Source organism: Colias croceus, chromosome 5, assembly GCF_905220415.1.
Source record: "Colias croceus chromosome 5, ilColCroc2.1".
NCBI classification, from domain to species: Eukaryota; Metazoa; Arthropoda; class Insecta; order Lepidoptera; family Pieridae; genus Colias; species Colias croceus.
In genome coordinates, this window is record NC_059541.1 from 1,094,479 (window position 1) to 1,117,636 (window position 23,158).

Sequence of the window (23,158 nt, forward strand, 5' to 3'; positions counted from 1 at the left end):
TTATATACCCGCTTTATTTCCGAACGTCTCAGAACGGGGGTTTTATAGGCCCTACTTTAAATTGGCCCAACTTTTATCGACTGGGGGTAAACAAGGGCCCTTGTTTTTAATTTGATATAACCGTTTAGTACTTCCGTGAAATTATTGTATGCAAATTTACAAACATTTTGCAAACAATGGATTATAAATATAATTATTGGAAATATATGCCTATAAAGCAAACTCGAAGTAGATACAACTGAGATTTTACCCACGGATTCGTCCGTGTGTATTCGTATATAGTCAATCCTCAATTTCACTTTGTTCAAATTACCTATAACACTGCGTATTTAAATTATTTTTACTGTTTAATTTTGCGTCTCAAACATTGGTAAGTAATTAAATACATACTTGAATTTCGTATGAAGTTGTAGTTAAGCTTGTTAATCCCAAAATGTTATATCACAACTTTATTATTCAAGAACATGTGTTTATTATCTTAAACATTACATTAACTTAGATAAGCCCGCTATCACTTGAAAGTATGGAAGTAATAAAAACACGCGTTTAAGTTATCTTTACAGCTTAGATTAGGGCGGTTAACGACTAAGTGATATGTTATGTATTTTATAGTATTGTAAAGTGAAGTAAGCTTTGTTTTACCATCGGGATGAGGTTTTATAACTTGATAACTTGACATTGTGATAAAGTGAGCTTTATTCCTGCACATTTCATGCATCCAAGACGTATATAATATAATATCTGAGTTGTATTGTTTCATCATAAGATACTAGGTACTTACGTAGTAGCTTAGAAATTCTTTTCCGCGTTAGATAGCCTATTTATCGAGGAAGGCTTATAGGCTATACATATATCAGCTCGCTAAGGTTAACAGGAGCGGAGCACAGCTAGTTTTTAAATAGTTATAGATTTGCAAACATGCAGGCATAGATTACAATAGAAGAAACCACACAAAGTCGAGGTTTAGACCGTATGTACAATGTTTCCTTAAATAATGAACATGTAACAAAATCGTGTTGTTAGTAACCCATATGTGGACGGTAAACATGTAATAAATAACTGGCCCCCAACGATGGCCTGAATGGTAAACAGGGACATAAAAACAGAATTGTCCCACTTATTTTACGGCTAATTTATTGATGTTTCTGCTAATATACTACTGCTTGTGCTTTCAGTCTTTGTATGGGAAATATAATGTATGTGCTGTTTTATAATTTGCTGCAGTTTTTACATGTTATTAATTACTAGCTGTTCCCCGCGGTTTAACCCGCATTGCTCCGCTCCTGTTGGTCTTAGCGTGATGATAGCCTTCCTCGATAAATGGGCTATCTAACACCGAAATAATTTTTAAAATCGGACCAGTAATTCCCGAGATTAGCGCGTTCAAACAAACAAACAAACAATCAAAAAAACTCTTCAGCTTTATAATACTAGTATCTATAGATATGTGTTGTGTGCTTTATACGAAATCTTTTGAAACTAGTAACCGTTTGGTACTTCATCTACAGATAATAAAAATTATTCATTTTGGATAGTGATAGGTATATCACGGAAATTCGAATCTTATATATCATCCATCAATCTTGGATAAAGGCGTTTCCTAAATAGTGAAAAACTTACATAAAATATTCGCTGACTAAACCGCTTTTCACGTAACATCAAACGCAAGCACAAAACACTCAAATCAAGCAAGTATTTCGCGAATACAAAAACATAATACGATCTCTCGGAGAGTTTTAATCAATGAATTCCTTCATAAATCGCGCTGCTTACCGAATAAAGCATCGATTATTGGAAAATTCTTTTAGCACCGAGGCCTCAGAGGCTTGCTTATGAAAGTAAATTTAAATATTAAGTAATGAAGGGAACAAATAAATGTACTCTCGAGAATTTCTTTTCAGCGGCTTTAAGAGTTTTAACGAGCCCTACTCAAGCGCTTTCTGAACTGTAATAAAAGATCATAATAAAAGTATTGCGGACTCAGCTTTGGGTTCCATTAGCATGATTTTTAAATGTATTCAAATATTCTTTAGACTCAGTTGTTCGGTTCTAACGGTCTGTTGTTTTGTTGATTCTAAGGGATCATAGCTTGTGTGAAGATTTTTATAAGCAATTGTGACGTCATTTGCGTGTGTATTGAAAAAGGCTTGCTGCAAATAAAAATACATGTATATGAGTTAAAGTTTAACTTGATATAAGCCAGCCAGAGAAGAAAAGTAAGTAACATTTATTTGTTTTGTATTATTGTTGTTTGTAGGAATACGTAAAAAATTAAAATATTGCCAGGTCAAATATAATGTGTGGAACACATTTATACAACAACAACTGTCTTATATTTCCTTTATCACAAACTTGATTAAATCAATAATGCACATCTTTGTTTTCTCAAATCCACGAGAAAAGTTGTGAATAAAAACCCGCATTCTATATAAATATCTTCGACCGACAGTTGAGCAAAATATCAGTTCGCAGCCCAGTGACCGCGTTGTTCGTTTGTCAGAACTATAACATCTGAAGCTATTGCACTACTTATTGTATTTTCTACGTTCATTTATTATTAAATATATCTTCCTATTGAACTGTTCAATTGAGAACTGACAAAGGACGTAGATGTCATACAAAGTAGTGAGTATTTGTTTCATTGTGAAAGACGAAGGAAGGATTTATTACATAATACGAAATACAGACGAAAATTTTAGGGTTTGACTATAATAACCTTTTTAAGGTAAACTACGATGAAGAAAATTTATATATTAATCTTAGCCAGATAAGATTTATGTTTGAACTCATATTACCTATACGAAATGTTTGATCCTCATCAACACGAACAGATTAAACATTAAACATCAATAAGATATTAGTTACTTTTAACTTAGGTAGTCAGTTCTGGTATTGGCAACATTATTATATCGATACTCACCCATATGGAGTGTTACATTAAGATTCTAACTATTATAGTTCGATAGGTAATTCTAATAATAATATTCATATGTCTTAGGTCTCACATCGAAAATTTGTAAAACCACTAACATTTCGAGACAAGATCACTCCCAGGGCCATAAATAACTTTCTATGGCTAGATACAGACAGGTGCTCTTTGCTGGACCATTTGTTATCGTGCCCTAGCGGACCCTGGAATCGCTGGGGCGTGGAGCCCTTGGAGTTTTGCGATACATTGACTCGTATTGTGACGTATATATTGTGATCTGCTTATTTGTTGTGTAGATGGACTCATTTGGACCATTGGGAAGGCTCCTTTATTGTTTTTAAATGTTTATCGACATTGCTGTATTTGCCAATACAGAGGTCAGAGACAATACTCATATGAAGACATAAATGGTACGATAAAACATATGAAAGCTTTGGTGTCTCATAGCTTTTTAGAAGCAGTTTGATGTTCTATTAATTATTTAAGGTACCATTTACAAGGCGAAATGAAATATATCAGTATTAAAAAGCAAACCGGGACATAAATTAGTTATACGAATAGAGATTTTTTTCACCGAAAATGTAAGATTTAAATTAGAAATACAAAACAGACTTAGAATCATTTCCTAGCGTTGACGTCTCTAAGTCCGTACAATATACACGTTCAAAGTTATCTCATAAAGGTGAAATACTAAAAGTTGCTATAGCTGCCATCAAACCTGGCAGAGCTTAATAATTTTAGCTTAAAAGCTCGTCCCACTATCGCTTTCGCGTGAAAAGCTTAGGAAGTTCGCTTCACTTGCTTTTTAAGCTAATTTTTGGCAACAGCTGGGATTTTGGGCAAAGTTTAAATTCATTTAGAGGTTCACTGCGTCGCAGCCACCGTTGTATAAATCTTTGATACTGTTATTTGTGTAAAATGTGTTTCATTGTTTTGTTGTTTATTTTCAACTATCCACGTTTTGGAACAATTACTGCGGTGTTCTATATTGTTCAACATTATCTGTCTTTTGCAGTTTGTTATATTTAAGGAGAAATTATTTTAAAATCGTATTCAACACACACACAAAATATAACCTACCTTATTATAGTTAGTCGTTTCATTAAAAGTTAAAGTAAAATGTAATCAGTGGATTTTGCGTGACACAACAACGTAAATCCTCCAAAAACAAACTTGTATTGGTAACATTAGTCGGATTAATATAAAAAATAATTTGCTTATCTATCGTAACTACGAAAAAATTCAGATAAACTTTTATTCAACCAATATCGAATTGTAAAGACGCGTCCTCGCTTTTTTGTATCGAAATAATCAGGAAGGTCCTTTAAAGATCACGTATAGGGACAAATCTTTGTAGTTTTTGCATATCTCAAGTATTTATGAGACAGAGGAAGTAAAGCTCTTGATAGGACAAAAGGTAAGGGATTTGTTTTTTGTTGTTTACCTGGAGTACTTACTTGTATTCAAAAAGCGAGTCATGAGAATACATGTCGTGATAATCCTTTTAAAAATATAAATAAGAATTGCTTATAATACTTTACAGAGAATTTAACGAAAAAAACTACTTCATTTAAGCTTCATTAATTTATTTCAAGAAAGACTTACTTCAACTTTTTTATCGTCGTTTCTAAAATGACGAATTAAGACTTTATCAATTCAGAACTTATTTAATCTCGGATCAATATTATGTGTCATCTTCAATACCCATAAATCTCAACCCCCCAATCAAACTTTATATTTGCATTCAATTTTTTTTTCAATCAATATCAAAGTAAACATTCTAATAGATAATATCCCAGAACGAGATGAGTCAATACATTTTTATTTGCGTTTATCTGATAAGCGACGGGTGACGGATGGTTCTGACTTCAGATAAGATGTTATTTGCTTGGGATGATGTATCGTATAAAATGCTTTCGACGTTGCAACTATGCGTTAAGATAATACGGTGAAAGTTTATGTGGACTTTGGGGACATTTTGTTGAGTAGTTTACGAAAATTGTGAAAATTAATGTATAGTCTTCTGTGTCTGTATCGTTTTATATCTATACTTAGGTACCTAATATTAAAAAGAGGAAAGGTTTGTATGTATGTATGTATGGTTTTCACGCATAAACTACTGGACTTTGATGAAATTTGGCACAGACAATCTTTAGACCCTGAGAAAGAACATAGGCTACCTTTTATTGCGAAATATGTACCACGGGCGAAGCCGCGGCGGACCGCTAGTGTATTAATAAATTAAGACTCATCTATTTTTTACCTATCGTAATAGCGGACAGCTTAAGTAAGAAGCAGATTATATTTTAATCTACCGATATATGTATATATCTATGTTGAAATGTTCCATAATATCTTAATTAGGTACTTACTATCTTGAGGCTGTATCCAATCATACAATACAATTATTATTGTAAAACATTCTATCATTTTTGATGTCGGTTTTAGCTTTTATTTACCAACTAAATAGCGACACGAGTAAAGCGAATTTCCATTGAAGCGGATTTTCAGAACTCGTATGGTGACATCATTATTCTGGATTAATTCCAATAAGTCAAAAAAGGCGGGCAATTTAATTCTGTATTCGCGGAATTTATCATTGTATGATCTTTTTATAGATCGTATATATAGGTTTTCTAATCTGCTTTTATCTTTCTTAATATATATAAATCTCGTGTCACAATGTTTGTCCTCAATGGACTCCTAAACCACTTAACCGATTATAATAAAATTCGCACACCATGTGGAGTTCGTTCCAACTTGAGAGATAGGATAGTTTAAATCTCAAATCTAAGAGAAAGCGGGCGAAGCCGCGGGCGGTAAGCTAGTTTATTTATAGAATAACATTTCAATGGAAGAGAATTTCAACTTTGATATTAGTTACACATTATTTTATAGGAAATAGGTATAATAATCTTTTTTTTTTTATTAAAGAAGAATATTTGTAATAGGGTAATACGTCTACCTTCATTCTACCATACAACATTAATAAACAAAAAAAAGTTCTTTTAACAAACATTTCGATTACTCATCAAGATTGCATTCGTAAATCGCCATTTCCTTTCCAGTCCGTATTTTTCCCATTTAGTTAGTTGCACAAAAGGTCCCCATGAATTAATGCCGGCCAACGGCCATTCAAACGAACCCGGGGGAAAGAACTTAGCAAAATACATAATGACTAGGGTAAGTAGACAAAATGTACGAGTCAAAAGATTGCTGAAGTCAATAGTTGAATAGGCCTATTACTAATAATGAAATGGTTATTTTTTTCTTTTATATTTGGTGGAGGGTTGGTTGTCTTTTGATATAAGGTAAATCGCTCTAGCTTAGATAGAAATTGTATTAGAATAGTGATGTAATAGAACACTTCTTTCAGAACAAATTTATTATTATAATGACGCTATTTTATTCATTCACAATTATCATTGTAGATATGATGTGATTGTTATGCTGAAGTACCTATTTTAAACCGCTCAAAAACTAGAAACATAAGTAACAATGCTTATTAATTTATTATAGTCACGACACGACTATGTTTACATTATAGATAGCAATTACTATCTCTATAGAATAAATTAAAAAAATATATATATAGAAAGATTTTTTAGTATCACCACGTATAAGTAATATATGTTACAAAAACAATCCGCACCTCGCTGTCGATATAAAGCACTAAATCTCGGTCCATGTATAATTCAGGAGCGAAAACACGGCACATAATTCGGCCAAACACCAAAGACGAAATCTGACCGACCAATTTCACGGTCTACTGGGCCGGCCGATTCAATTTTGGCAAAATTTTATCCGATCGAATGCGAGATGTAGTGTAATGGTCATTTCCCTGGTGGTTTTGGTGCGTCTGCTGATACGTGAGCTAAAAATGTTTTGATTGATTTAATTGGTGCGTGTGTCGTGTCACTCACGTTGTTGGACATAAGAGTTACTTACGTACTTTATATGGTCTGATTGACCTCTTGAAATGTATAATTTTACTGTAACAATGAATTCAAAACATTGTTATAACTATACATTGTAAATTAATCTAGGCTACGTTTAATGTGATATGTAGTGAAATTATATTGGAAAAGAACAAATATGCCGTAAAAAATATTGAAATACAATCATAATTTCCCCTCACTATACATGTAAGACATCTAGCGAAATATTCTTTACAATCCTGCAGATGAATTACAAAACAATATTTAATGATCGCATCCCTTGAACATTAAAATATGACCTACCGGGGATGCACTGACACATTCCACCCTCCATTCTTTTTCTACAAAACGTATAGACAGCGTATTGGTTTCATCATTCACCACCCCATCTTAATAGCTTATGACGTTTGATTAATGACAGGGGGTGCATACGTATTCCAAATGTAATTTAAATATTATGTCCCCAATTCTCTGGATTCTTAACGTATTTGATTTTTATTAATGATCAAATATTAAGAGTATGGAAATTGATGACTGTATCAATCAGTTTATTTGAATAGCAAATGTATCATTTCCCGCTTTTACAGTGCATTAAGATGTCTGTTGTGATATCATTTATTGAGAATTGTTATGAATATTATTATAAATGTAGAAAATCTCATATTTGTTGTTTTTGCCTCTCACTTTATCGTGTAACTGCTGATCTTCTTACAAACTATTTGTTGCATCGCCCCTAAATATTTCGTCACAAAAACCAGTATTATTTCTCAAGGGTGCATTATTAAATGTAACAGAAGGAGAAACGATTATTTATAGTATTTTGTATTGTGGCAAATTTTATTTTTGTTATACGGATCAAGAGTATAATGTGAAATAAAATAACAAAGTTGAATTACTCACTACTGAAGAAATAATTCAAAATTATCTCATTATATCAATATTCCCGAGTTGTTTAATTTTGTTCTTAGCAACGAAACACCCGATTTGTCGATACAATCCTTTCACCAATCAAATGAAAACGCAAGCGTGTATCCACTATAACACAAGTAGGAATAATTACTTCATAATTATCCTCTATAATTCGCATACACGTTTTTGTAAGGTGAGGTAAAATTTTACCTTTCAAACGGTGAGCACGTCAGCGAGTCAATTTGTAAAGCAAATTACTAGAACACGCAACTCTATGGGCCCTAGAATCTAAATTGAGTGAGTTTTTAGTTCATGATTAATACCTATAATTTGCCTAAAAAAATAGACGAGAACAGTATGAAGTTTGTCTGTTTTAAACAGTTGATTCTTAAGGCTATATTTACATGGCCACGGTACACCGAAAAACGCGGGTTCAAATCCCGCCTCGTGATCATTATTTTTATTTTCTTAAAAAAAAAAAAATTATGATTGGTGTGGTTCTTGTCAACGAAGTAAAAATGTCTCGATATGTGATATTTCGTAAAACCGACATAAATAGTGCTTCAAACTTCAATGTTTTTATTATAATTCCCTGAACTAGATGAAAATAAACGGCGTTAGAGCAAAGCGCATTCAGAATTGATTTATTTTTGGCGTCGTAAGAGTTCTCCGAGGTCTATTTTCGTATATTCATCTCTCTGTCCATTCACATGATATTTTTAGATTCTTGACGTGCACACTGCAAATAGATGTTGTGGATTAGAAATATGGATTTATGTAAAGGTGAATGGGTTTGTTAAAGTGAAGGTGTGCGGGTCGATTCTATGTGTAGAATTAAAGTGATGATATTATTGCTTTTACATCTTTGTTTATTTTGTATTGTTATATGTAAATTATAAACAATAGAGTATTAGCAGTCTGAATCTATCGTTCTGAAAGATTTACAACTAAGTGTTTGTTGGTACCTACACTTAGTTGTAAATGCACTTACTTATTAGGTATAATATGAAGATAATAGGTATCTAAAAACGCATACTTATAAACTATACAACATACCGGTCTAATTGGTTACTCTATATGAGATTAGCCGCCACACTTCAATACATACATATGAAACTTACTGCACTATCAAGAAACCGCGCGATCTTCAACAAATTAAAAATTAAAAAACAATACAAAAGTATGAACATTTAATTACACTCGGACATCCATGGCCGTTTCCCATTCTAATGGCGCATTGTTTTAAGATTTCCCGCGTTAAATATACCCTAAGGTCATAACTCGTGAGGCGAAGGGTTAAGGGAAGGCCCAGTTATTTATAAACCAATTAAAACCCCTGTGAATGGGAGATAACAGCTTTCTGACTGGAAATTGTCCCTGCTTTGTATTGTTTGATTCGGTTCGATACCGTTTAGATTAATTTGGGAATGACTTCACCGATTTGAACTGCGTTTTTTTATTTAATAAAACTTTGTAAAGTTGATAATGTCGAATTTAATTAGGTATATGAACTGGCCAAAATGTTAATTAAAAGTTTTTTACTAATTAGTAGATAGTAGATACCTATTATATCTTCATAAAAGTCAATATTCAAATTGATTAATTTGCACTTTGGAAAGAACTGCTTTAGGTAGGTACTTTAAATTTAAAAAGCTAAAAAACTTTTTTAAATTAAAAAGCTTTTTTAGTCATGACGTAAACGAATCTTGTAATTTCTTTCTTCTTATAGTTAATCAAGTAACTAAAACATTCGAGATACAATGTTAGCCAGACTTCGTCTAGACTTGGATAGTTTTTGTTTGTATCTGGACAATATTTGCTTCAATAAAACCTTTATTATATACTAGCGGTCCGCCCCGGCTTCGCCCGTGGTACATATTTCGCAATAAAAAGTAGCCTATGTCCTTTCTCGGGTATCAAAATATCTCCATACCAAATTTCATGCAAATTGGTTCAGTAGTTTAGGCGTGATTGAGTAACAGACAGACATACAGAGTTACTTTCGCATTTATAATATTAGTATGGATTTCTCTAACATTTAACAGTCTATGTGAATGTGTTTGTATTCAATAAAACCTAAAATATTTCTCTAATATAATAAAACAGTCTGTGAATGTGTTTGTTAAATGTTGAAATATAAAAATTTGTGAAGCTTATGATAAATTTATATTTTTGTAATTGACTGCATTTTTAGCGTTTATATTTGCCATTTAACGTACCTACTACGGCACCTAATACCTACCTAATACGGCATTATTTCCTTTCATTACAATGTGTTCAAACATCCAACTCAACATTTTTAAACCAAAATATAAGGTACTAAAAAAACACTAGTCCACGCATCTTTCTTTCCACCACATTTACTCGCTCGCTATGTGCCAAATGACCCCATTATGGGATTCTTATTAGCTCATTTATACTGACATTTTCTCTTTACGACGTCCCTGACTGCTGGCTACACTTTCAATGAATGTAGATATCAAATGACGAATTGTTTGACTTTCAAATGCTAAGTGTTTTGAACAGGAATTGTTCACCTGGAATACGGAAAAAGGACACTTTGAGGAACTATATTTCAGTACTTGCTGGTTCTTGATTTTACGCAATAACTTAGTTACTAAACACAACAATATAATATGATGTTACGTATTTTGTGAAATTAAATTGTAAAACTGACATGATTTTAAAAGAGCAACTATGGAGTTTCTTGCTGGTTCTTCTCCGTAGATACTGCTTTCCGAATCGGTTGTTAAAATATGTAATGACGTTTCAAAAGTGCTTCTAGAAGAAGTCTTATTAAATAAATAAATGTTTGAGTTTGAATAACATTGTTACTAAATAAAACAAATTAATGAATGACATTAAAATACCGCCATCTTTAATTCCTTAAATAGCAAAGCTGAATGAATACGAAAGTAATTTCGCGATTAAAAATAACGACTGTTACATTAAACATGAAACGTTAAACGCGCTTATTATCCAAACAAATTACGATCAAAACATCAAAGATATCAGGAATTAAGGTAAACAAAGCAAAAAAGCCTGGTATCCTTAATGACGGTGATTTCTCTCACTTGATATGATTAAATGGCTCATTTATACGAGACGTTATACGATTGTGTCCATTTAGAGAGATTGTTTTGCGGAATTAACGTTATGGTCAAATTTGGGGAGCTTAACTGTACCATTTGTAAATTAAAATTTGTATTTGTACTAACTATATAAGTGTTCATGTTTCTGCTATTGTTTGTGTTCTATAACAAAGAATATGTCAACCTATTTGTCAGTTTGTAAATTAATTAGAAAAGGAAATTATTATACATTTATTTTTAGAAACGCTTCCTCTGTTTTTCCTATAGGTACATAACTACATAACCGTTTTGGAACTAAATTAATTATGTATTTCAATCATTTAAACTCATACCTATATTAACAAGTAAATAAAATTTAGGATAAAACCAAGTGAATGTAATCCCTCTATTCTTCACAACCAAAGCGAAGCGTGTTATAGATATAAATATAAATAGCAAGTAGACATTACAAATTCAAGTTGTTGAATAGTTTCAGTTGCTACAGCCATAAATCTAAAAGTATAACCAACTGTTGAAATTGCCTCCACCACACTCCACTTATTCACGAGCTATCTTCAATAGTTTATATCATATTGAATAAAAGTAACATTATAATTTATTACTTGAATGTATTAGGTACTAACGTAATGCCTTATTTTAATGGTTTGATTTTGCTATGCGATTGATGTCTAAGCACATGATCTAACGTAATAAGATAAAAAGTAATTATTAAAAGTATAACATCAAAACCTTGTCAACACACCTTCCTCACCTTGTTATTTTTATCCACCCTTACATCAACCCCTATATTTATTATTATTTGCATTCAAAATGTTATTTTAAAGCTATTATAACTGACAAATTTAAGCAACTTGGACCCTCGTATATTATTCTGTAGCAATCGCCTACGGCGTAGACCGTAGCGTCGTAGCATTCGCACACTAAATGCTACAACTTGAGCCCTGAAGCTATTGCGTAGGGGTGTTTTAGTTATAGATAATATTGAAAATCTCCCCTATTCCGAACCCTAACTTCGTGCAGTCTTTATTGACGAATATCGTACTCGAATGAAGTAAATAAGACGTAACATATGTTTTCTTGACTTGAAAACGATTTTAAGGGAAGTCATCTAAGACTTCTTTTATATCTAAGGTATAAAATATGGGTATGTATTTTTGACGTGGCTTGTGTTTATATTGTATAGGGAATGATAACACCTTTAAAGAAACGTAACAAGAAGCTTTGCAAGGAGGTTGCAATAATTAGAACACATTTAATCTTTCGAACAATTAATGAATACTGCGTCGTTCTTTATTCTAAATAAAGTATAATCTATTTATTCAGTCCAAACAACGAATTAAGTCGAAAACTTGAAAATTTCGTAATTACAGCTAGACCCAAATCCGCTCAACTCAAATACGCGTTGATCAAATTATTGTTGATTACCAAAACTCGAAAAGATAAATTAATTAGGGCTGTATCGGGGAATCCCGACAAATTGAACGGTTGTCAATAAGGCGTACAAACAAGCTGTGCAAACAGACAGACTAATCCGTCTGTACACGGTACGAGCGTTCAGTTCCTTTGTAGATAGCGTCAAGGTTAGATTTACCTAGAATTTAGAAAGCAGAAATCGTATAATAAAGATTTTATATTATCGTATAAGTGATAAATGAAAATTTAAAATGACAGTAGCTAACGTTAAACTTAACAATGAGAATTTATTTGACAGAGAAACCAAAAGAAAATGATGGAATAAAATCAGCAATGATAAATAGGGCTACATACTTCACTTGAACTAAAATTCACATTACAATCAAAACCAATATAAAGGCTAATTAGGCTTTACAACATGTACTTGTGCCTCAAATATGATTTTCGGTTATTCTCCGCATCATATAACAGAACAGAAACTTTAAAATGATTAAAATTCTAAAACAATTCGTTAGTACTTCGAGTCAGCTACTCATTAACGCAATTACACTCATACACTACAAGCTACTAATTCAAATAAACACCAACCGAAGTGATACAATTCACGAAGCCAAAGGCTCTTATCACATGGGTTTTTCTTTGTGCGAATTGCAGTATCAGAATCATTCGGTTGGCTTGGCAGAAATAACAAGCGTGTGCCTAACCAAATTGGTGCATTCGTTTGATGGAAACTGATTTTAGTATAAATTGATGTCAAAGATGGAAAAATGTTTGCAGTAATTGGCATGTGTGGGTTATTGAACTCTTGGGTGTAATGAGGAGGTAAACATAAGGTAATGATTGTAAGAGAGTTAAGACCATATTAAAATTGTTAAGTTCATGAACTTGTAAACATTTACGGAGCCTTTTTTAATATGTGGTATCTACAATGTCCTTAGTTATGAGATTATAATCATCATTATTAGATAAAATCAATTATTTACTTTTAACTGAAGTTTTGAACACTTGTTTACTTGTGCTTGCGGGATCACAGGCAGATTTCTAAACGCTTAAGTAAAGATGTAAAGTTTATCCAAATTACATATTCCGCTAACTGCTCAATCGGTTCGAGATCGCGAAAAGCCAATTCTTTCAAATCGCAATCCAATCAGGCAATATTCCTCGACACTAAATCAATGTAATTCAAAAACTATACGGACCGGACCTGCACGTTACTGCCAACATAAACTGGGAACTGTAACTTTTATTCGACTATAAATCTACTCTTATTTTACCAGATATTTCTGGATTTTTCTAGAAATTTCCCCCTTGATAGTAGCGGGTTGTTACGATCGCTATCGCTCGGTTTACTAAATTAAAAGTAGTAAATGTTTGAAAGATTTATTTATTCTTTCGTTCGTTCCTTGGCTTTTAATAACGTTTAAGAATCATTTAAGATTGTTATTCTTATTATAGTGGAGCGCTTCGCATCATAAGGAAGTGGATGTAAGTTAAGTTATGTATTCATTGTTATAATCTATGCAGTATTTACGACGCTTGATGTTTATCATTGGTATAGAAGAAATAAAGTGATGGTATTAATTTTACTACTTATTTTTAAAAGGCTTATGTTTTGAATTCATAGATTATTTCCAAAAAAGTCGCGGTGTTAAATTTTATCCGATTACAATAAAAAAGAGCGTGTGTGCCGAGCACACGTGTCAGAAGTGAAACTTCAAAAGTGCATTGATGGCGCTGCAGTCAATATTTTGTAGTCTTTGTATTGAAGCCGTACCGTAGCCGTGCCGTAGCCTACATACTAAAAGGTGACTGATATAGTGATCTATCAACGCACAGCCCAAACCACTGGACATATCGGGCTGAAATTTGGCATGCAGGTAGATGTTAGGACGTATAGGCATCCGCTAAGAAAGGATTTCCCGAAATTCTTGCGGGAACGGGGAAAAACGGGGATGCACGTACAAAGTCGTGGGCGGAAGCTAGTTATAAATATAATTTGTAAAAAATGTAATGTTTATTTACAAAATGTCTAAATTGTTGTGGACATTCGATTCCTCATTTCTAATTACGTACGGTTACGCACGATCGCTCACACATCTTCGTAGTTTCTGTCAAACATTTAGGCTACTTTCACAAAGCTTTCTTCGGTTCACGATTTTAATTTACTTGTGGACGTGTTGGGAATGTATTGATGGTATATAGGTAACCGCATTTTATTATATATTCTATTGAAAGGCATTCAATAAAACGTTTTTCTATATTAGACAGATACTTTTATTACATTTATCATGTGTATGGATTAACTGCAGCGTTTGATCTTTATATTTCGATACAATACTTTTTGACATTCTCTCATCAATAGTTATGCAATTCCTTTTACCATTAAATTATAATATCATTCATTATAGTTACCTATCGAAATAAAAAAACACATCAAACATCATCATAGCACTAACTCGATGAGAATCGTTCAAACTAAAAGAACGTGACGTTTCTTGAATTAAAAGACATTTTAAAATCTTGCCAGTCAATGTGCATTTAACCCAATGCAGCAATGCGTCAGACGGTTTAAAGTATTCAAGTATTTATGCGAGATGAATTTTAACTTTCGATGAATATAAAATGTATTTCTTGCGGTGATTTTTATTTTAGTGTTGACGTACTGCATTGCAATGACTCCGACTATGTAATAATAGTTTATCAATTTTACCTCCTTTATTTTTTAAATATGTTCCTGTGCGAAATTCCTCATATTAAATTAAATAACAGTCTCTCGTTTCAATTTTTACGATTTGAATTATTTGAACTACTAAACCTTTAGAAGTCACCTGAAATAGTTTAAAAATTATTGTATTGTCACCGATTGATAAGTCTACAATTTTTGAATTCAATCTGTCCGTTTTAAATTGATCAAAATCGATTCTAAATGAGTCTGTTACAAACATACAGGTGAAGCTAATAAGAAGCTTAAAAAAAAATAAAAACGTCTTCAATGAAGTTCCTAGCCATGAATAATAGTAGTAACATATCCTTACAGATAAGTAACTAGCAATGCTCTGAATTATACGGTGGAATGCCCATAGATAGGGGCTTTAGCAAAATATATTCAGAAGTAGACTCGAAGAAGCCTCACTCCGTGTTAATTTTCAGCCCTTACAAGATCTCCAACGGAAGCTATTGGCGGGTATTAGAAGAGGCTTTCCCTTTGATAGTTAATTAAACGTCAGATGAGAAATATTCAAGTTATTAGGAGCGAGCGCGTCGCTAGCTGATTTTATGTATTGAGTGTTTTTTCTTGATACTGTCTTGAAATTGTGTTAGTGATTTTGCGTGTATGGAGTATTTAATGCAATTATATATGCAATAAATATCATAAATGCATACATACCTACTAAATTTACCGCAAAAATTTTACGGTAAATTTAGTAGGTATGTATGCATTTATGATATTTCGAAATTATTGCATTAAGTATATTAAATAATGTCAAGATGTCAACGTAAAATATAATTTAATCTAAGTATATTTTCTCGTGGTGTTATTAAGCTATTGCATAGCTTCTATCGCGGGCCTTGAGTGCGGGGACCGAATCCAGAAATTCCGTACCAAAAAATCCTCACGCTCCCCACTCCGACGGGCTTGGAGGTGTGGCTTGAAGGCATGCTATGCAATAGCTTTACCGCGGCAGTCCCCGAGTGCCACACGTCTTTTTATGGCCACGTCATGGTAGCTACCTACAGCTGCAGTTGCAATTAATTATTTTGTTATGAAAGAAGATACTAAAACATGATATGAGACCAAGATACAGTAATTCTAGATTAATCTTTGATAATACATTGCACTTATATTAGTTTCTCAAATTTATACTAATATTTTAAAGCTGAAGAGCTCGTTTGTTTGTTTGAACGCTCTAATCTCGGGAACTACGGGTCCGATTTGAAAAATTCTTTCGGTGTTATATAGCTCATTTATCGAGTCAGGCTATAGGATATATATTATCACGCTACGACCTACAGGAGTGGAGCCACGGGGGTGGAACCGCGCGGAGCAGCTAGTTTAATATATGTTCCAGCGAATTAAAACAATTGCTTAACTTTCGCATATTTAGGGATGTCGGTACCTACTAGTTTTCTAATAAGTAAATGTAAGTCTTTAATTTTCTTAACTTCTTAAATATCCGAAGTGTTATTGATACGAAACAAATTATTATTAGTTACAAACAATTTCATACTTAATTTTCAAAACGATTTCTTCAAATATCGTTTACAAGTCAATGTCTTAAGCGCCTTAAGGTTTATTTGGTATCGGATTACCATGGCAACGTGTTATAATTAAACATATATCGTACTTTGTTAGCCAACACTCGATTTAAGTGAGGATTATTTTTGTATTAGGTACATTTCTGCGTGACTTCGTATGTTATATTTTGCACTATTTTTGAGTTGATTTTTCGAACTTAGGTATTTTTGTCATGTTTTATGAATTGGAGACACTTGTTCGATTTTAACGAAGTTTTCTTATAAAAAGATAAGCGGTTGTGTATAGATTTTTTTATTTTTCGAATTTCTCTCTCTAGCCACTATTTTTATAAAAATAATTGAATGAAGCCTTTAAGTATGTATAAGTTAAAAAAAATATTTTGTAGATAGATTATGATCGACACCGACATAATATGGTAATCAAAAACTCCATAAAAATTAATATTACGTTTGGCAAACGAAATTATTTATTTCATTTTTACATAATGTACAAATTATAAAACCCAAAAGTATATTAATATGTTATTTATTTTTAACAATGCAGGTTTCCGGAGTATTACCCTGGATGCGATCCAAATTTTAATGACTGTGTTCAAAATTATTTTGTAAATTAATGCTTTCCCGCCAATAAAGTATTACGTCATAAAATGGCGCCAAATTTTTATGTGTAATTAAACCTCTTGTTTAAATGAACATTTTAAGAGAATGCACTTGTGTAGTAGTTATTTTTTATCGCCGACTTCAAATAGGCCAAATTTAAATTATCGTGAATGTTCGGGTAACTGTTTTACTATTTGATAAGAAAGAACGATTATTTCAGAACAAGTTAGGTTCTAATACGGAGTAATAAAAACGCCGGGCTACCACGTCTTTTTTGCAGTTTTAATCTGTCTATGACAAATGAGCTTGTTCATTTTTTTTTCAAAGTTCAAAGGATTCCTTCCATAAAGTAACCTAGCTTATTGTTTATTGCTGAATTAATATGCCTTCATATAGGTATTAACGTATATCATACTACAAACTTTTTGGCACAATGTAGTCTCATTAAGTATACATGGTGTTATAATAAAAGTTTAACAATTAACCAAGCTTATTATAAGCTGCCATTTTTTAACAGGATTAGGCCCATATAAGCGGAAGCTGTATAAAAAATCGCAATAACCTAACAAAGAGTGGCTCATAATACATGTCTTATCTCGTGGGAGCACTTGTCTGAATGTACCCCTATGATTACATCCCTTCACCAAGGTAACACATGCATCGATTTTTACCCCTACTTTGTTCTTGAAATTTAATATAAAAATGTCGCGCGTGATTTTTCGCGTTTAGATTAAAAAATTTAAGATGGATTGTTCTTTGATTTACCGAAAAATCTACTTTCAAAGCCTTGTTTATCGTACCATAGTTGGTATAAGTCGCTGTCGTTGTCTGCCCTAATATGTATGATTAGATCTTTAAAACTACGCAATGGATTTTGATGAGGAGGAAATCTAGTCTACTATATAGAAATAACAATTATTATAAGATAGAAAAAACTCATGTAATGTCACGAGGTATAGAGAAAGACGAGTTAGTCCGAATTCCGATACGCCAGAACTGTTCTATTCTAAAGTAAAACCCAGGAATAATACGATTTTTCCCATTTAACAATGTCACTAACAGTTACCGCTAATTACAAATACTGTGACCTGTACGTGATCTGATCAAATATTGGAATCACGGAGTATCTTTTCCGAACATTAATTTCCCGATTCCGTCATATTTCATGAGGTCTTCAAACTCCCTAGATAGATTATAAAGGTCAGTTGAGAAGTTTTTCGAGTTATGCGAACGTGACGGCAATGGTCGGGTATGGGGCTTAAAATATTAGAAATTGGGTTTTTTTTTTCTGAATATTTTAGTCTGTGATATTGCAAGGTATAAAAATACGCAAATGAATAAGTAGGTACATATTATTTACGTTTCTAGACAAAAATCATAGGTATTCCTTAAGCATTTGCATGTGCTGAATGCTGATATATTGATTCCTGCAAAGATAAAGATCGATATATTTTTAATCGACTTCAAAAAAAGGAGGTTATCAATTCGGCCGGTGTATTTTTTCTTTCTTAATATAAAACATAAATAAATAAATGACTTACCATAAATCCCGTTAGAAATAAGAAGATAGTAGATGTGTATTATTTTATGAGGATTTGGTTTTCCTCCAAAAAGAAGTTTCTTTAACTTTTTATATGAGGAAAACAAGTTTCATATTTATGATATGTTTGTCCTTATCAAATAAATGTGATTTATTTGATACTTTATACGGCTTGGCCTAGTTATTTTGAAACCAAGAAGTGAAATGGAATTAAAATCCTAAAAAATTATACTCACCAAAAATATATAGGTACCTACTTCTCAGATCGAATTTATGAATCAACTAGCTTTCCGCCTGCGGCTTCGCCCGCGTTTTTAAAGAAAAACCCGCATATTGCCCGTTCCCGTGGGATTTCCTGGATAAAACCTAGCCTATGTTGCTCAGTGAAGATGCAGCTTTCTAATGGTGAAAGAATTTTTTAAATCGGTCCAGCAAGTTATGCGTGAAAACCATACCTACATACATACATATTCATAATTACAAACCGTTCCTCTTTATAATATTAGTATAGATAATTCAGAGGTCGTTTATGTGATTTGTTTTCTGTTAGACAAATTATAGTTGTTTTGGCATTATTAAGTACCTACCTACCTACAATGTAGATTTATCAAATGAATCTATTTCGTTTTGATACGTGAAATGGAACGCAAATGAAAGTCGCTCCTAAATTAAAACGTAATTTTCACTAAAAACACGCCCTGAAAAAATCTGTAAGTACCCCATATAGGTTTAAAACGCGGCGTTTCACACGCTCGCGATTAACCCGCGTATTTCGAAACGCGGTCAAAATCTGAAAGCTCAAATTAAAAGGATTCTAACCGTATCGGCTTACATCATTACCGGGGAAAAGTTTTGTTTTTATAATGACGTGACGCCTTTGTTCGAAATGTTTTTAAATAAATGACAAAATATATTTTTACTTTGCGGAATATATTTCGATTAATTTTGTTTGTATTCAAATTTATCAACAGCAACCCATATTTGAAATTCGGTTGAGAACTTATCCTAGCATTGGCTCTGCCGATATCGATAGTTTTGAAATAGGCCAAGCTTATCCTATGATTAGTAAACCTACAAACAAACAAACAAAAAATGTGTGCGTGTACTAGTGTACACACGTAAGAAGTGAAACTTCTTTATCTTATCCCATGCATGCAAGGTGCATTAGGGATAAGAGAAAGATGGCGCGTAACGGAAAAATGTCACGCGTAACGAAAAAATGTTACATTCAATTTTTTTCCAACCCCGATAAAGACGTTTCACTTCAAAAATTTTCCTACCTAAAAAACGACGCATGCCCATTGCCTATTTCTCCAATATTTTAATTTGATATAGTTAAAAAAAAAACTTAATTTTAAAATATTAAACGTTGGAGTGTAATTGCCGTAAAAAAGGTTTATTTCAATTTAACGCATTTCGTATGATAATAAAATAAACCAAAAGACATTTGAGTCAAGATTCAAATCTAATACCGCGTGACGATACTTAACATTGTTCGCGAATTTAAACAGCCATTTAGAGCTTTATTACAATGCATTACAGTTTATTTTTACTTCAAATCTTGTAACATGTGGTGTCACTACACGTTCGGCAACGTCGCATATGCAATTGTGAATTAAGAATGCAAACAATTTTGAACTGTATTCTTTGCGTGCTAAGAGCATTATTTAAATTGTGCGTAGTTTTGTGTACTGACAGGAGTATTATGCAATTGCGTGATTTAAATTTATGCAATTGTGAACTCTGTTGGATGGAAATAAGGAAGATTGTGTATCAAATAGTGATAATGTATGTTTGTAAAATGTAATGAAGTGTCGCACATGTGTCGCTGTCTCGGAATGAACGGATAAACAATAAATTGAACGCTTTATTGAAAAGTCACGATTGCTTCGTTATGAATGAAGCTTAGGTCTCAGTATTTATGTTTGTCTGTAAATAGCGCTGGATTTTCTATAATAAACGCGTATTGTGTTTGTTATGAGGTTTAGAAATATATTTAAATTGAATAATGATTTTCACATTTTTACAAGCCTTTGTCTGTGTTATACATAAAGTTGTTTGTGCAATTAAAGAGTATACTCGATTATTATTAAGACAATTTGTACAATCATTTAACGTCAGACCTAATAAATTAAATTTTTCTTTTTCTTTTCAGGTGAGTCGCAATTAAATGGAGATGACTGCGGTTACAGTTATATAAGTAAGGACACATCATTTTTCATACATTTAATTATAATTTGCTGTTTAATTTATTTTACGTTTTCATAGATTAAGGAACAAACTGAGGTAGGTAGATAATTTCACTTGTTAAATTTTTCAACTTACAAATCAAATAATACGGGTTTTATAGTGTTGAATAGAATAACAATACATCTGTCAATAAACGTAAGAAAAAAAAAATGTAATGTTAAATTTAAAAGTTAAATTGAGCGAAAACAACGTTAAATAAGAATTCTATTAAGGCGAACTAACGTAGAAAATATTCAAAAGAAACCCTAGTTTGATTATGTTCCAAACAGAGCGCGGTTCGTAAGTTGATTAACAAAGTTTTCCTACCATTTGATAAACTATCGAGTGGAAAGTGGGTTCTATGAAAAATTCATCAGAGTTGTCGACAGCTGCTGAATAATTACCGTGATTGATTTTATAACTTAATTATTGTTGACTTGATTGAATTTTTATAGCTGGTAATTTTCTTGAAATTTGTATTTAAAACAAATATTTGCGAACATGATACTTTTTTTAATAATTTAACATGACGATTGATTGACATGCTATTTTGTTTTAATTGTAATTCAATTTTAAGTGCTTTTTGTTGCGGTTTTTCATGTTAGTAAAATGAAATTGTCCATCTTCTTTAATAAGTTATTGCTCCCCGTTAATACTGTTAATTAAATTTCAGAATTTAAATTAAGTACGATTCCAATCAAATATCGCATACGAACAGCTTTCATGAGCAATTTCATGATTCTTTTTTTCAAAATGGCGCCTACAAATTTTTTTATGTACTTGATTTTTCCGATATAGAAAAATTACCTACATATTATATTTCCATAAATTTAAATTTCTCGATATAAAGTTTATCGTTAAAACTGAGCCGTTACTGCGTTAACTCACACATTTACAATTCCGCCCGCGTCGCTGTCCGCATTGAGGCTGTCCCGCTCGCACCCGTGGCGAATCCTGTTTCCGTCTCTATGCATGATTGCAGCTGATTCCCAACGATATTCACATTTGTTTCCTCCAGAATAGAATGGTACTGATTTCGTATTCGACGTATGGGGACGTTGACACTTAAACCGTACTTCCTTAACTTAGGTAAACAAATCAATAAAAGCTTATGTTTAAGGCTTTTGCGACTTAAAGCTTGTGCTTTAAGCTGAAAAGTCATAATTTGTGATTATGATACATTTTTTTAAATAAGTATAAGTTTTTAAGTTTATAATACCCAGGTATACCTAGGTATCGTCACATCATTGTTACACTTAGTACTTTTAGGATAGGTAGGTTAAGTTAAGATATTATAAAGTCGTCTTCATACATTATATTTTCTATGAACAATGTACCTATTTATTGTATTGTAGAGATACGTAAATAAAATTATATATTTTCTGCAAGTCCAATTTTAGGAATGGTTTTAAAATTTTATTCATAAAATTATATTTTTTATTACAGTTGTGCGACGTTAGGCGATGATCTTACAAAGGTATATTATTGAAACAAGTTTAGCTTTTGTGACGTCCGCTTTCATAACCCACGTGACGCATCATGCACATTGCACGTAGTTAATTGATCAAAGTATGTAGATCATTCAATAAACAACAATACTATACAATAAAAATAATAATAAAGTATTTAATTATACAACAAACTCAAACTTAAAATCTAGAGACTTAAGTTCTAGATTCTAGAGTTATCCATTAAATATAAAAATTAGGTTCAGCTCTCATTTTCTCCAAACAAGAGCGAAAAAATTAAATGAATAACTAAGTGAAATAAAAAAAACATGATTTCATCAAGCTCACTAATATTTGACCTTATTTTAAATCATAAAGCGATAATTACTCAGGACAAGGTTAATTAAGGCGACACCGATATCAAACGTTATATTTTTATTAAAAAAGCAAAAATTTTTTGTAACGTGAAACTCATAGAATCGTTCATCAAATAATATCCCACCAGAAGTGACCCAAATGCATTTTTTATGAATATTATTCAAATCAAATATATAAATCGCGTAAATGAGAAAAACTCGGCCGTAAAATGAAATATTACACCATATAATTATACGAAACCGAAGGAAACCTTTCATAACGCACCTTCGAAAAATATGTTCTTCATAACTCCAAAAAAATCCACGATAATTTAATGCGTGGGATATTTAAAGTATATTCGGTTTTTGGTCGGTTTCGGCCAGGATCTGCCATTAAGGTGCCCATCTCACGTGCCCTTATCGGACCTCTGAATAAATCAAGCTATT

The 23,158-nt window shown here is 32.3% G+C and overlaps 1 protein-coding gene across 4 annotated transcripts in view; it reads left to right on the plus strand.

The window, feature by feature from the left end:
- The window catches only part of LOC123691807 (teneurin-m), a 208,635-nt gene that overhangs the window by 22,946 nt on the left and 162,531 nt on the right, over positions 1 to 23,158 (plus strand). For all 4 annotated transcript variants that reach the window (XM_045636371.1, XM_045636372.1, XM_045636373.1 and 1 more), the window contains exon 2: positions 20,834 to 20,878. In XM_045636371.1, the coding sequence (XP_045492327.1) occupies positions 20,834 to 20,878 (45 nt within the window). The remainder of the gene's footprint in view (positions 1 to 20,833; positions 20,879 to 23,158) is intronic.